Source organism: Lactuca sativa, chromosome 1, assembly GCF_002870075.4.
Source record: "Lactuca sativa cultivar Salinas chromosome 1, Lsat_Salinas_v11, whole genome shotgun sequence".
Lineage (NCBI taxonomy): Eukaryota > Viridiplantae > Streptophyta > Magnoliopsida > Asterales > Asteraceae > Lactuca > Lactuca sativa.
In genome coordinates this window covers 85,091,316-85,106,821 of record NC_056623.2, presented here as the reverse complement: position 1 = coordinate 85,106,821, position 15,506 = coordinate 85,091,316, and the positions used below count along the sequence as shown (strand labels likewise).

At 40.9% G+C, this 15,506-nt stretch overlaps 1 protein-coding gene across 3 annotated transcripts; it reads right to left on the bottom strand.

The window, feature by feature from the left end:
• Positions 1–292: 292 nt before the first annotated feature.
• LOC111887890 (uncharacterized) lies at positions 293–2,779 on the bottom strand. 3 transcript variants are annotated; one of them, XR_006191159.2, is made up of 3 exons: positions 2,319–2,779; positions 539–2,134; positions 293–440 (listed from the first exon to the last, which is right to left on the bottom strand). XR_006191159.2 is itself a non-coding variant. In XM_023884029.3 (2 exons), exons 1-2 carry the CDS (start codon positions 2,515–2,517, stop codon positions 1,984–1,986), a joined length of 345 nt encoding a protein of 114 aa, XP_023739797.1. In that variant the 5' UTR covers positions 2,518–2,742; the 3' UTR covers positions 1,799–1,983. The 3 variants fall into 3 exon arrangements, 1 of the variants encoding a protein (XP_023739797.1); XR_002848936.3 differs by having other exon boundaries at positions 539–2,089; positions 2,324–2,765; XM_023884029.3 differs by lacking the exon at positions 293–440 and having other exon boundaries at positions 1,799–2,134; positions 2,324–2,742.
• Between the last annotated feature and the right edge of the window lie 12,727 nt (positions 2,780–15,506).

The following is a 15,506-nucleotide window of genomic DNA, read 5'->3' as shown; positions in this document are numbered from 1 at the left end:
GATTAAATAGTTTTAAGAAAAAACATCATAAATGGTCCCTATGGTTACCCAAAATCCGAAGTTTAGTCCCCGTGGTTTAAAAACCTCATAGATGGTCCCTGTGTTTTCATAACTTTTGATGTTTGGTCCTTTTTGCTAAGTTAGTTAAGTTTGTCCGTTAACTGAAGAGTATTTTCGTCATTTCACCACCACCGGGACCATTTATGATGTTTTCTTTTCTTTTATTTTTTTAAATTAAATTCTCTCTCTCTCTCTCTCTCTCTCTCTCTCTCTCTCTCTCCTTAGACCCATCTTTATCTTTAGTCGAATCAACCCTCTTATCTCCTTCATCATTTACCCTTACCCTAAATCACAAAAGTTATCAAAATCCAAATTAGAATAGGAAACACCTATCAGATCCGATAACCACCATCGCCACCGATAACCACCATCGCCAACACCTGCACCAAATCAAAAGGAAACCAAAACCAAAGTGAAATCTATACTTATGGTTCTTGATTTATAATGAAAATCCTAGAAAAAAAAATCTTAAACAAACCTGATGAAATCTCCATTTATCCATCACACAATATGATATGATTTTAAGGACAAGAAAGAGGGAAGGACATGGATTTCACAACCATCGGTTAATCTGAATCAATTTCTGATGTGAACCCTAAATCTAAATCGAATTTTGTAGATGTAGGGATGATCTTCACCAAAACGGATCTCTCTATTGTAACAATCAAGACAAATTCCACAACAATCGCTAAATCTGGAGGGTAGGAAGCTGTAATTCGCCGACCACCGCCTTCGCCTCTACCGAGAAATCCAAAAATCGACATCAAGTAAGAACAATGTGTCTTGGACAGTCCATCTTCCATATTTGTTATTGCCGCCATCGCTGTGTTTTCCCATACCATCTTCGCCTTCGTTCTCCTAAATCAACTCAAGATCTCGTCGATGGTGAAATCAATTTTAGATCGTTGTCTTGGACAGTGGTCAAGATCATGTCGACCCAATCACTTTGGGGTTTTCCTTCACGATGGATGGTCACCACAGTAGGTGATTGTGCCTCTCGGTGGTCACCACAGGAACACCACCCTTGATGGCGTTTCTCCTTGGCAGTGAATGGAGAGGGAAAGTAGCAGGTGGTGGTGGTTCTTGGTTTGAATAAGGAAGAGGATGGAGGAGGTCGGGAAACGATGGTATTGGCTGGTGAGATACGAATGAGAGGGAGGGTTATATGTTTCGATCGATCGATCGAGAGAGGGAAAGATTAAATTTAATTTAAAAAATAAAAGAAAAGAAAACATCATAAATGGTCCCTGTGGTGGTAAAATGATGAAAATACCCTTTAGTTAACGGACAGACTTAACGGAGTTAGCAAAAAGCACCAAAACATCAAAAGTTTTGAAAACATAGGGACCATCTATGAGGTTTTTAAACCATGGGGACTAAACTTCAGATTTTGGGTAACCACATTGACCATTTATAATGTTTTTTTCTAGTTTTAAATACAAAATAATTTTATTTTTCTGTGGAATTCAAAAATAGTCGACATGGTTTCAAAAAACAAAGTTTGATGCTTGGGATGTGGCTTCAAGATCAAAGAATTACGTAATATGTACTGTGGAGAATATTGGTCTAGACATTTTTAGACAATTTTATTGAAAATTATACTTTAATATGCATTTTTTAGAAAAAAAAAAGATGAAACAAAAACTGCAACAATTTAAGAGGATATGCAATATAAAGGTAATAAGATATGAAGATTATATATGTAATTTCAAATATAAATTATGCAAAATGACCAAAATAGTGAAATACCATTAATTGATGTTTTAGTAATTTGCTTTTTTTAATAAAAATGTTGTCATTGATACAAATGGTGTTTATAGTGTTTGTCATTGATTCAAATAAACACTAAAAATGTTGTCAAAGGAAACGTGGAACTGTCAAATGAAACAAACACTATAAACACCTCCTGCCTCGTATTATATTTCAATCAAGAACAAAAACCCACAAAAATCCTATTGCTTCTTTTCTTCTTCCTATTGATTGCAAGCAGCAAGGCAGTCTCATCACCATCGTTCTTCTTAATTCTTTCCTATAAAAAATCAAACCCAAACACCCATTTAGGTTCCATCTATTCCTGTCAAACATAAAAAAGGGGAAAATGTGTAATTATCGAAAAATAGCAAGCCAAACACCCTTCGATCACTGCTGTTGCAGCACCACTCCATTGCCGGCAACGAGAAGAGGAAAAAACGGAAGGGAGGCACCGAAGATCGGCTATCCCCTCCATCCCTCCTTTCCCGTTGACCTTCACTACAAACCTTACCATCTGCGGCGATGTTGCTGAGTCGTTTTCCCCATCGCACCCCACACCTCCTCCGGTCGAGCAAAACCCACCGAAGCCCTCACTTGCGACGAATTGCTACTGACCGACTCCCGTCGGACCTCCTTTGTCCCTCGCACCTTCCCTCGCATCTTTCTCTTCCACTTCGCTTTCACTTCCATTCGCCAACTCCACATCAACCTCGCTGCTTCTACCTTCTTTTTCTTCGGCGTCTTCGACCCCGAGACGCCTACCTCTTCGCGATCGGCTAAGACATCCGGAGTAGTGGACTGCGCGCCTGCGAGCTTCCTTCTCACATCTTCCTTCGTCTACCTTCGTGTGTCTTTCATCGCTTCGTCGTATCTCTCTTCCCTTTGCCCGATCAAACGAGAGACGGGCATAAAAACCCTAATCCCTTTCAACTTCGATTAAATGACCAAACTACCCCTTATGAAAACATTTATTCGAAATCAGTTCCAAACCCCCATCGAATCAATTTATTCAAAATAGCCCCTCTTTTGGTTATTTTTAACAAAATAAATCACAATCTTTAAACCTTGAATAAAAATAAGTATTAAAGCCCCTTCATTGGAAATCCTTAACAAAATCAGTCCAATTTTCAAACATAAATTCCATTTAAACCATTTCAGTCCCTCCATTGATTTATTTTAACCAAATCAGACCTACTTTGGTTAATTAAATTACCCAATAGCCCCCGATAGTTTAAATTCGTTACAAAACGGTCCCGAAAGTATTTCAAACTTCAAGAAACGTGACTTTGCTGTTTCTCACGTCAAGCTTCCGAATAATAAGTGAACTCCAAGTAACTCGAACTCACGCTTCAAAGGCGAGTGCTTACGACTCCTTTTTAATATTTTTAATTATTTTGGGGTGGGGGTGGGGGGGAATACATGTGGCTATATACTTTGTTTATACAAATAAATTATCCTTTATGCGAAATTATAGTAAATCTAGTTTATAGAAATGTTATTTAATAATATAACATATTATTACAAATAAACTAGTATAAACTTTTCGTATACGTATTATGGTTATTTTATCGTGAAATAATCAGTCCACATAACAAATGCTACATGATACAACAATATATGATTTTTATGTGACATTGTATATCATAAAAAACACGTCACAAAACTTTATAGTATTTTATGGATTTAAGCTATTACTATGCATGTATATTTATATGTTTAAATACATAACGTTTATACATGTACATATGTTCATTACTTTGAAACATAAATCTTTACAATAACGAGTACATTACTCTTTACATACGTACCAAACATACTCGACTTTTATAAACTTCATACAATGAAATTCATTATGCCTAGTGACTTAATTACAATTAACTTAGGGCTGAGAGCTATTTACATATTTTGGTTAAAGGATTTTTAATGATACTATATTCATTAGCGGAGTCTAAACACTTAGCATACCCGCGCTACTATAATCGTTAATCCTCGGAGCAAGATACATATATATATATATATATATATATATATATATATATATATATATATATATATATATATATATATATATATATATATATAGATCTATACGGGGTTGACATCCCCACCTGCAGTTGCTAGCTACAACCTCGAACGATCAATCGAAGCGGGTGATAAGTGTTTACAATTGTTACTACAACGTCCAATGAAGCGTTGTAAGGGGTACAATCAGCCACAAAACTCGATTACAGACTCAGTATAAAACATTAACCAGAATCTCTCTCTCTCTCTCTCTCTCCCTCTCTCTCTCTCTCACGCACACACACACACACTAAAAACCATGGGCTTGGTTGCTTTCAAAACTATTTTTAGTATGGATTAACTTATGTAACAGTACAATTGGTTTTTAGATATATATTTAAGGACTCTTTACAAACATAGTTTGAAGTATGGATTTACTTATACAAAGGTACATTTTGGTTTTAAAAGATTCATTACAAACACAATTTTAAGTTTTGTTATACCTACAAAGAAAATACTTTTTAGACTTTTTAAAAGTATTACTACTATTAGTAGAAAACTTGTAACTCTCACCAACCTTGTGTTGACCCTCAAAACTACATGTATTCGTAGAAAATCACTAAACAGATACTAAAGACGGATTGGATTACAAGTGACATAGTTTGCTAGTTGTTGTATTATCTGCCTATCTCTTAAGGCTATTCATGTACTATTATTATCTGTAAAAAACTTGTATTCAAATATCAAGATGGAACACAAATTCTATTTTGTTTATTGTTGTACCTGTGTTATATATTCAATTTACATGTGATCCATGAACTTAGTCGCACAACCTGACACGTTCTGCCGCCTTGGCCGGGGGTGTGACAAATCCCCATCTATAACACGTGTTATTGGCCAAATATACTGTCACATGTGTTGTTACGGACTGGTATTGGGGGATGCATATCCTAGAAATAAATCTTCTCTTCCATCACCACTTTTCATGCTTAAACCCATCATCCCCATAATTATCTCTTTCAGTATTGATACCCATACCCTCCCCTTGGAGTATCAAAAAATAGTTGAATGGTGTTTGGTATTTGTATTGAATGTAATTTGTATTGAATTTAGTTGGTATTAAATCGCATGTGGGTGGTTGGTACTGAATGCAAGGGTAAGATACTTTATTCTGAATTTCCTGTCAACTTGGTAAATAGAATACAATATTAATATGGATGCAATTCCATTCCAAAAACTAAACGAAAACCAACTAAAAAATCAGCACAAGTAAAATATGAAATGATTCCCAATGGAAATACATTTGACATATGACGCCCACTAAAAAGACATTGGTAATAAACAAATTCATTGGTTGTAATAAAGGTTGAAAAAGACAAAACACAAAGGACATAGGATACCATAATTTATTCTACTACTAAAACGACATCAAAAGTTGTTAGTTTACTAGTAAGGTTAATATAGTAATTTACATCAAAAGTTAGCCGAATTCTGAAAACATAGTCACCAAACAAAGTGTACTATTACATAATACCAACCCAAAATATAATAGGTAACACTAATCAATATAATTTAACTGCCATGTCATTACTCACTCCCTTTCCATCCTTTGACACAACCTCCTTCTTAATGTGTAGCTTTGTTAATTCTTTATGAGGCCTTCCTCACTCTAACACCAAGATTATTAGGAACTCTAACACCAATATTCTTAGGAATTTTAACACCATGATTCACTTCATTCACATGTACTTGATTCATAGTCACTTGATTCATATGTACTTAATTGATAGGCATTGGAGTAGTTGGATATGCTTTTGAAGGACCCTTCTTTGAAGTATTATTCTTTCTTGATCTGATTAGTTCACTTGGATCTACGTTTGAAGGACTTTTCTTTAGTCACTTATCTTTGTTGTTCCAAACTTCATGGAAAATGGTACACCTTCTTTAGACACCTATTAGTTAACTTGGATCTACTTTTGAAGGACCCTTCTTTAGTATGCATTCTATTCCTACTGAACTCATTTTCTGCTTGGTCTCTTTTTCTTCTTCATACATAAGCTACCAGGTAACCTTCTCCTTTTAGGAGGAAGAACATGTGAAGATTAGGAATGTGGGGCCATAGTGAACTATCATTAAATGGATGACTGGTATGCTCATAGCTCCTAAAATAGGCAACTTTATTAAATAAAATTTCAACATATACCTTTGGATCAATGTTCAAAGAAGAAATGACACTAATGACATGTACACATGGAATGCCTGACAATTTCCAACTTTTTTATCCACACACACACGCACACAGATACACACACAAACACACACATACACACACACACACTCTCTCTCTCTCTCTCTCTTTTTCTTTCTTTCTTTCTTTCTTTCTTTCTCTCTCTCTCTCTCTCTTGTCTAAGTCAACACCATACCTTTCATTACCTTGAAAAACTTCAAATTGTTTGTATCCACTTGCGTATAGATTCTAGAATATGTAATTAAACAAAGTTAGTAACACACCATACCTTGACCAACACTAATTAACATAAATATATGGTCACTAATCTTTGCAACATCTTCATGTCCTGAAGCTACATTCTTATAGATGGACTGATTTCCAAATCCCAACCTAATCCTCTATCCTTTTACAAATACAACCTTTATGTCGTAAATACCCTGATGTCATGTAATATTATGATCAGTGGCCTCTTTATATCTTCTTCAATAACAACACTGAAGCTTTCTGAAACACCATTTTACATTGCATCACAGTTTATTCTTACCTTGAAAAATGCCTTTGACTAACAGTTAGGGTCCCTCTGAATGAGATATTAATATTCCCTCACATCAAAGCTCTTGATCTCTTCTATTACAACTGCAAATTTATGAACTGTAGTTTCCATTGTTTCCCTACAAATAGGTTTTATATAACACCCACCCTTAAGTTTTTTTTATGAAAGTTAGCAAGGATGTACCTAGCATACAACCTGTGTTCCACTTATGGACATCTTTCCTTCATAGCTTCCATTAAACCCTACGTTGATTTTGAATGTTAGTGTATGTAAAACTAAAGCAATGATGTGAAATATAACATGTACCTTGTATCTATCTAAGATCAATGTAATCCCATTACTATTTCCCCTTCCATTTATGCCTTCTATGAGTTTATCCAAAAACCACTTCCATGTACTCTTACTCTCAACATTTACTACTTCCCATGCTATATGGTATATGTGATTGTTGGCATCCCTCCCCATTGCTAATAGGAGTTCCCCTTTACATATGCCTTTCAGAAAGCAACCATCTACCCCAACCACATTTCTATAACCATATAACCATTCATCCATAACACCTTTAAAACTAACATAAAACCTTTTAAACACCACAGTTGAATTATGGCTCTACATACACTTGAACATGAGATCATGGATTGGCCCTTTTAATTTCATATATATAATCCAACATGTCACGGGATGCTTCAATCACCGTGCGCCACTTAGTATTTTCTCCGACTAAGTCAGGCTAACTTCGATGGCTTAGATGTATTAACGATTAAAGGAAGCAAGAGAAACGACAAGAATCACTTCTAAGAAAAGAGATTCTTTATACAACTTTACTTCTTACAAAAGAACTTCTTCATGGTTTGGACAAATGAGTCCTCCCCTATTTATAGGGAACCTTACACCTCCTCAAATGGAAGTTTCTAGGTCCCAATCATTCATGACTAATCTAGACTCTTCCTGTTATATACATAGATTTTACAAGACTATAGAATATGGTAGACTTGTATACAATGCTCTAGAAATCTCTAAGTCGTCCCGACATTATCCAAATCATTCTTGTATGATCTAGCGTGTTCTAGATCCTTCTAAAGTCTTCCGGGTCGTTCTAGCTTCGTCTAGCGTCCTCTTGATTATTCCGGATCGTTCTCCTTTGTTCCACGGACATCTACAATATTCTAGCATCTTCCAGGGTCTCACGGAGCATTCCTGATCTCTTCGAAGACTTCTCCAGTATACTTGGTTGTTCCGGAGTTCTCTAGACGATTGTAGAATTTTCCAGAAACTTGGTCCGTGACAAACAGCTTTGCATAATGATCCTTGAAATTACCCTAAATTTCACACAATACAAATCTTTTTGCATTCATACACTGCCCAAAATTGGCATTAATGTTGAATGTATTGGATACTAGGGATTTCATCAACCTCAAACTCATTTTAGTACTCTCCAAAATTGATTCACAAATTGTTTCCCTATCCACTTGTAGGTTACAATGGACCCAAGTTTGAATTCCCTTGATCAACTTTGGTTTTTTACGGGACTTTATTTGAAATGTCTTCTCCTCTTTCATCCAGGAAGCCCACAATCTAAAAGGGCATTGTGGTGCTTTTTCTTTACAACACTTTACAAGAAGAATATCTTTATCATTCTTCTCAAAATATAAGTCATACCCATGTGCTACCATATACATGTGGTTGTTTATCGTAGTCTTCATCATCATGTTCTATCGGATATAATTAATTTGTTTCGAAAGTGATCATTGAAGATTCTTTTGCTTGATATAACTTCCACCTCTTCTTCGTGATCACACTTCTCACCATCTTCTATAATGGAGTCAACATCTTCATCTTTATACTCAGGTTCCATAGCGTCCGGGTCTTCCATCTCAATCCAATCAAACAGAGGTTCATGATAATTCATATTTTTATTATTTTCATTTATAACCTTAAGAAACTCATAATAATCACAATCATTTTGTAGAACATGTAGCCCATCACTCAATCATACTTTAGGTAGACAGAAATATACATTTGTACTGAGAGTCTAGAAGTTTCTCAACATATATATGTGATGAAAATAGAGAAAGTCGTACCATTCACATCAACGTCTCTTAGCGATGCTATGTATAGAGCAAAATACAGTAAAATATTAGGCATGAAATTTCAATTGTAGTGTACATCCACGATTAGAAAAGTTTGATGTTCTTCCATTGCTTTTGATTGTCGAAAAGTTTTTTTTTGAGAGAGTGGAGGGTAGAAGAGGGTGAGTAATTGAGCCCTAAATTGATGTTCTTCTTAAATGAAGGGTATAACAGGGTAATTCCACATAAATTTTGTATTTTATTAAAATCTTGTAATACCCTTAAAAACCCCACCAGCTCTCCCTATGTCGTTTATGTCGTCTTATTTTCACGTCGGACCACCGGACCTCTGGTGAACCACCCAGTTTCTGATTTCATCCCAACGACAAGAAGCTTATCATTCATTATTTCTGCCGTAAGTCCCAATCGACAACTTAATTTGTTGGTTTCTCTTAGAGCGCACAAGAATTCCTAAATCATCATGAGTTTGCTACGTTTCATCTAGATCAGAGTACAAAGACCGATTGAACCAGGTATGTTTATTATTTGATGAAATGGTTTGATTTTGTTCACATTAAGAATAAAACTATAATGAACTGGTTTGATTTTGTAACATCCAAAATTTCAAAACAATTAAAACTTTTCAAAATCACCCATTTTATTAACATTGTTACAAAGAGGTTTTCAATACATTATTAAACAGAGTAATTTCCCAGGTTCATATCATAAAACACCAACGCGAGGAACAGTACGATCATGCCTTTGCCTTGCCACAGACTCTTGAGAACCTGAAACATAAAACCACAACTGTAAGCCCGAAAGCTTAGTGAGATACCCCCAGAATACCAACCGCATATACGCCTTTCCAGGCCCTGACCTTCCGGTCCATGTGTCTCAGGGGACTTCCGTCCCTGCTGGGTAAACCTTCCGGTCCTACCCACGCCGACCTTCCGGTCCATCACACAACATATCGCCTTCCGGCCCATAACATATTGCCTTCCGGCCCACAAGCATAAAATGCATATATAACATAACAAATAATCATATCGCAGTTCATAAACAACAATCGATCAACAGATCACATATCATAGCATTACTCTAACAAGATACCGGTCTAGCCGGTCACTAGCATAACATTACCCTATGAATCAGTCAACATACTAAATGCATACATACGCCTTTCCAGGCCATGACCTTCCGGTCCACATAGCAATGCCTTCCGGCCCATAACATGTAATGACAACTATCCGGATTTCCATCCGATAAAAGGGTCGGCCTTGGTGCCATAAACCCTAACGATATAGTGAGGATAACTCACCTCGAAACTGCCGACTGAACAGGTAGCTCAAGCTGCTCCGATCACTGATACGATCTCCACCTCTGGACAGCCACCAATGCACTGAACTCAAACAATAAACAACAATTACCAAAATACCCCTGGAACCACTGGTCAACCCTTGGTCAAGGACAAGGTCAAAGTCAACCCCTGACTGACCCTACTCGCCGAGTCAACCCTATGACTCGCCGAGTCCCCATACTCAGAACTTCACTTAACCCGCGACCTAACTCGCCGAGTCACCCCAAGACTCGCCGAGTTCAACGACTCTGAGTCCACTCGCCCTTGACTCACCGATTCCTTAAGATTCCCTTTCTACACGTCGAGTATCCCCTTTTTACTCGACGAGTTCCTCCTGGAAGAATCGCGGGGCCACCCCGACTCAACTCGCCGAGTCTGAAGAACAACTCGACGAGTCCCAGTTAATCTTCAAGCTACTCGCCGAGTCTGTTCATCGACTCGGCGAGTCCATGCCATGCAACCGCTCAACTGCATCCTGGGACAATTATGGTTCCGAAATACACAAGCATGGAACCTTCTGGACCTCTAAAGGTCCTAATACAGGGTTATATCCATTTGATTAACAAAGTAATAATCCATCTAATCACCAAATGGGTTCCATAAACCCTAGATCCATGCACACATCAATATAACAGGAATGATCCGAATTATTACCTGAATAACACACTCTCTGTGTCCCCAAACCTCAGAACTCGAATCCCTTGCAGTTCCTTTAGCCAAAACTCTTCCCTCCTTGCACCACAATTTCTTCAAGTCACCAATGGCCTTCAATCTTGCTCTAGATGCCCACAGCCGCTTAGGGTTCTTCTCAATCGACCAAAAGACGGACAATGACGGCCTAAGAGGCGTTATATACGATCCAAAACCGAACGGTTAGGGTTTCTCCTGAACAGCGTCGACTCGCCGAGTCCATATCTGGACTCGTCGAGTCCAGTCGCGAACCCGCGACCAAGTCTGCGATCCTACTCGGCGAGTCTAGGCTCCAACTCGCCGAGTCCCATCTTAAAACACCCCAAAATCATAATTATGCCAATATTTAAATTTCCGGGCTGTTACAACTCTCCCCCACTAGAACTAGACTTCGCCCTCGAAGTCTCACTCTGAAAATAGCCCCGGATGCTGCTCCCACATATCACGTTCTGGCTCCCAAGTCATTTCCGATCCCTTATGGTGTTGCCATTGAACCAACACCAGAGATACCTCCTTGTTCCTCAGAACCTTGATCTTCCGATCCCTGATAGCCACTAGTCTCTCCGCATAATTCAGGCTCACGTCCACCTGAATATCCTCTAATGGAACCACCGCCGACTCATCGGCTATGCACTTCCTCAATTGCGACACATGCAAGGTGTCGTGGATTTGTCCTAACTCCGCTGGCAACTCCAACCGATAGGCTACCCGGCCTATCCTTGCACTCACACGAAATGACCCAATATACCGGGGACCCAACTTGCCCCTCTTCCTGAATCGAATCACTCCTTTCCAAGGAGAGACCTTCAGGAGAACGAAGTCGCCGACCTGAAATTCAAGCTCGGACCGGCGTCTGCCTGCATAACTTTCCTGTCGGCTCTGGGCAGTCAATAACCTCTGTCTAATTTGCTGAATCTGCTCTGTCAACTGAAGCACGATCTCTGTACTGCACATCACTCTTTGTAACCGAAAATTTCTCAAGATGCAACTCTGCTCTAAATCTCAACAATCACTCGACCCATAAGGGTTAGGAAACCCTGAACCACCGGGTCCCCGATCCAAAGCCCACTTTGTCCATTCCGGACCGACTGAGAGATCCATTCTCCCTCTCAGAGCAACTCTCACAAGTTCCATCTTGCCATCACATACACATACTGAACTAGTCCCAACTCTCGTAGGTTGAAAAAAACCGATACACTGATGATATCCTCGAACATCTCCCAATACGAACCACTAATATCCGTCCTATACCCTGATCAGAATCACACTGAGAATTCAAGATTCTCTCTCCCCCTGCATCCCTTCCGAGTCTCGACAGTCATCCCAACCCGGATGGGTTCCTACTTCACTGCCGCAAACACGATGCTCGAAACCATACTTGAAATACTCTAACCATAACTCTGCTCTGCAGCTTTCACTTTCGTGAACTTGAACCCCTTCGGAGTTACACACCTTCCTCTTTTCCTTTTTCCAAGGAACCCTCTTGGCCATAATGCCACTCCAACCGGTGCCACGGTGCTCGCCCCAGGCGACACCACCGTTTTTGCGTAACCGCTATTCACATACTCTGGTTCCCATTGCAGGGGCTCTCAATCCCATGCACTCTCTCCACTCATCAAAATCACTGCCTCAGCTAAACAAGATCACTAACCCGGGGCCAGACCTTCCAATGCAATCACACTGCAACATACACGATCCGCAATCTCAAACTGATCCAGCAATACCAACAGAGTCTCCAGCATGACTGGACCGACTCTCATAACACATACTAGCCACTCGAGGCTATATCTCTGTGGGTCCGTACACCCAACTCTGCGAACCCTCAGGTTCTAACTCTGGAACCTTCCGGTTCCAGCTCTAGAAACATGCACAACATAATCCCGTGGGATTAATGCAGTACAACCCATCACGTACCTCAAACATACCAATACTCTGATCACATAACCCCGGTTACTTACTCAAGCTTGATCCCGGCCTTCTCTCAGGCCTCCACAATCGAATGCCCTAGGTCTGTATCCCGCCCCGCATACCCGACACTCGCTCTCGTCGGCCTATACTCTGCGCTGACAACCACTGCTGAATCCCAACAGCTAAGCACCCTCCCATACTCATCGATTTCCCGGAGAATTCTCCAATTCTCCCCCACTAAAGCACTGACTAACTGCCACCGATCGTCATTAACGACCTCTCAGAACAATCCTGCACAAAGAGAACATTTACCCACTGACTGCTTCCCACAAGCATAAGCAACCCTCAGCAAAACACATCTCCTCCCTGATTAGTCCACTCAAAAGAATCCGGTCTTTCAATTATCCACTCCACGACTGTAGATGCTACCCGACATTCAACCCAGTGTCGCATCTCCACTATCAACCCTCACGAACGATAACCAACGGAATTCCCAAGCAATAACCCGTAATCAAAACCCACAACCTGCCAAAGGATGAATACCACATCGAAAACCGCACAAGGCTACCGGCACCAAAACACCAAACTATAACCATACCAAACCCGCGAAACAACGAATACCGCATCGAAATCCACACACGATACCAGCATAAACAATACGCCACAACCAATGCAAGACAATCAAGACATCAAGACAACATCATACCCGCAGCTGCCTCCGGCACTGCTCCGTCTCCCTCTGCCGCAAGCCGATAAGCACAACGCTGAGCCCTCGGGCTCTGCTCCATCCTGTCCTCCTCCTGAACTCCTCAAGGTGGCCGGTGCTAGAGCCTGCACCGGTCCTGCAGAAAGTTGTGGACAGTTGACCCTCAAATGTCCAACCTGCCGACAATGATGACAAATCCTCAAATCCCGAATCGGCACTGACTGCCGACAATCCCGCGTATAGTGCCCCTCTTTTCCGCACTTGCGGCATGCACCACCGGACCAGCAACTCCGGTGTGACCCCTCCCACACTTCCCACAAGTGTGGCCGCTCCGATCCCCCATTCCAACGTCTACGGTCCTGAACCGTTTCGGCGCCGACTGCAACTGCATCGGGGCCTGCCTCAACTCACACAACTGCAACTCAACCTCTAACTCACGCCACATGGCGGCCTCCTGCAACTCCAACAGGGTCTCACACCTCTGCGCAGACACGAACTGTCTGATACCCCCTTGAGCATACTCAGATATCGGGGCATCTGAGCCTGCTCCGAAGCGAACTCGGGGCAAAACATCGCCCTCCCAATAAACATCCTGGTGATCTCAGTCACCGACTCCAAATCCTGCTTCAGCTCAAGGAATTCCCGAGCCAATCTCTCCTTTTCATCTCGCGGAACATAGCGAGTACTGAACATCTTTATGAATTGATCCCATAAAACCGCAGCCCTCTGCGCATCGGAAAATGACCCCGTGGTCAATCTCCACCAATCCTTCGCTCCTAGCCTCAATAGGTTCAGAGCACACCTCACCCTCTGATCAGCAGGGCATAAACTCGTGGAGAAATACCCCTCCACGTCTGATAACCATCTCATAGCAACAATCGGGTCCTAAACTCTATCGAATGTGGGAGGCTTCGTACAATAGAAGTCCCGATACTGAAAACCCCGACTAGCTCCTCTCTTTGCCGTTGCTACAGCCGCTGTAACTGCCGCGGCGGCCGTCTCTGCGAGAACCGCATATCGCTCATCAAACTACTCAACCGTGGCGGTCCTGATCGACCCAAACAATTCTGGCGACTCAGCCCGTAACAATGCAGCAACCTCATCACGCAGGATCTCGCGAACCTTCGCGTCCAACTCGTTCGTGCTCGTCTGATCGATAACCTCAGACGGTACCGATCCACCCGGAACTCGCTCTCCAGCTCTCGATCCCGATCCGGATCCACTATCATCATGCCTCGAAATCTCCATACTGAAGACACCCTACTAATCTCAGACACTTCCCAAAATCCTGGGATCCAACTCTCGCAACCCTACCCCAGAGACCATGGTTTCCCTGATACGCGTATGGGTCCTGTGCTTTCAGTAGTACGGGCCCATACTACCTTTCACACCTACCCATATTTGTATGAAGTACTACCACAATACCCTAGGGAACAAGCATAACAACTATCAACCCCCACCACTAGAGGGACACTGAGAATATCCCATAAGGGACCCTAGGCTACAGGCATCACAAATCAGGCAACATTATCATGAATTCCTGAAGATCCCTAGCCTAACTCTAGCATGCTGTTCTATCAAGCTCAATAAAACAAATATCACGTATGGTATCTTGGGGTTACTTACTGGCTCCGGCTGATCGTACCTCCGTGTCCTCCTTTTACCAAATTTGAAAACCATTTTAATTTCTCATTTTAATTTCTCTTTTTAAAATCCTCCTCGATTTGAGACTGGGGTCACACGAATGTTTCCCCAATTCACTCAAACCAAGGCTCTGATACCAACTTGTAACATCCAAAATTTCAAAACAATTAAAACTTTTCAAAATCACCCATTTTATTAACATTGTTACAAAGAGGTTTTCAATACATTATTAAACAGAGTAATTTCCCAGGTTCATATCATAAAACACCAACGCGAGGAACAGTACGATCATGCCTTTGCCTTGCCACAGACTCTTGAGAACCTGAAACATAAAACCACAACTGTAAGCCCGAAAGCTTAGTGAGATACCCCCAGAATACCAACCGCATATACGCCTTTCCAGGCCCTGACCTTCCGGTCCATGTGTCTCAGGGGACTTCCGTCCCTGCTGGGTAAACCTTCCGGTCCTACCCACGCCGACCTTCCGGTCCATCACACAACATATCGCCTTCCGGCCCATAACATATTGCCTTCCG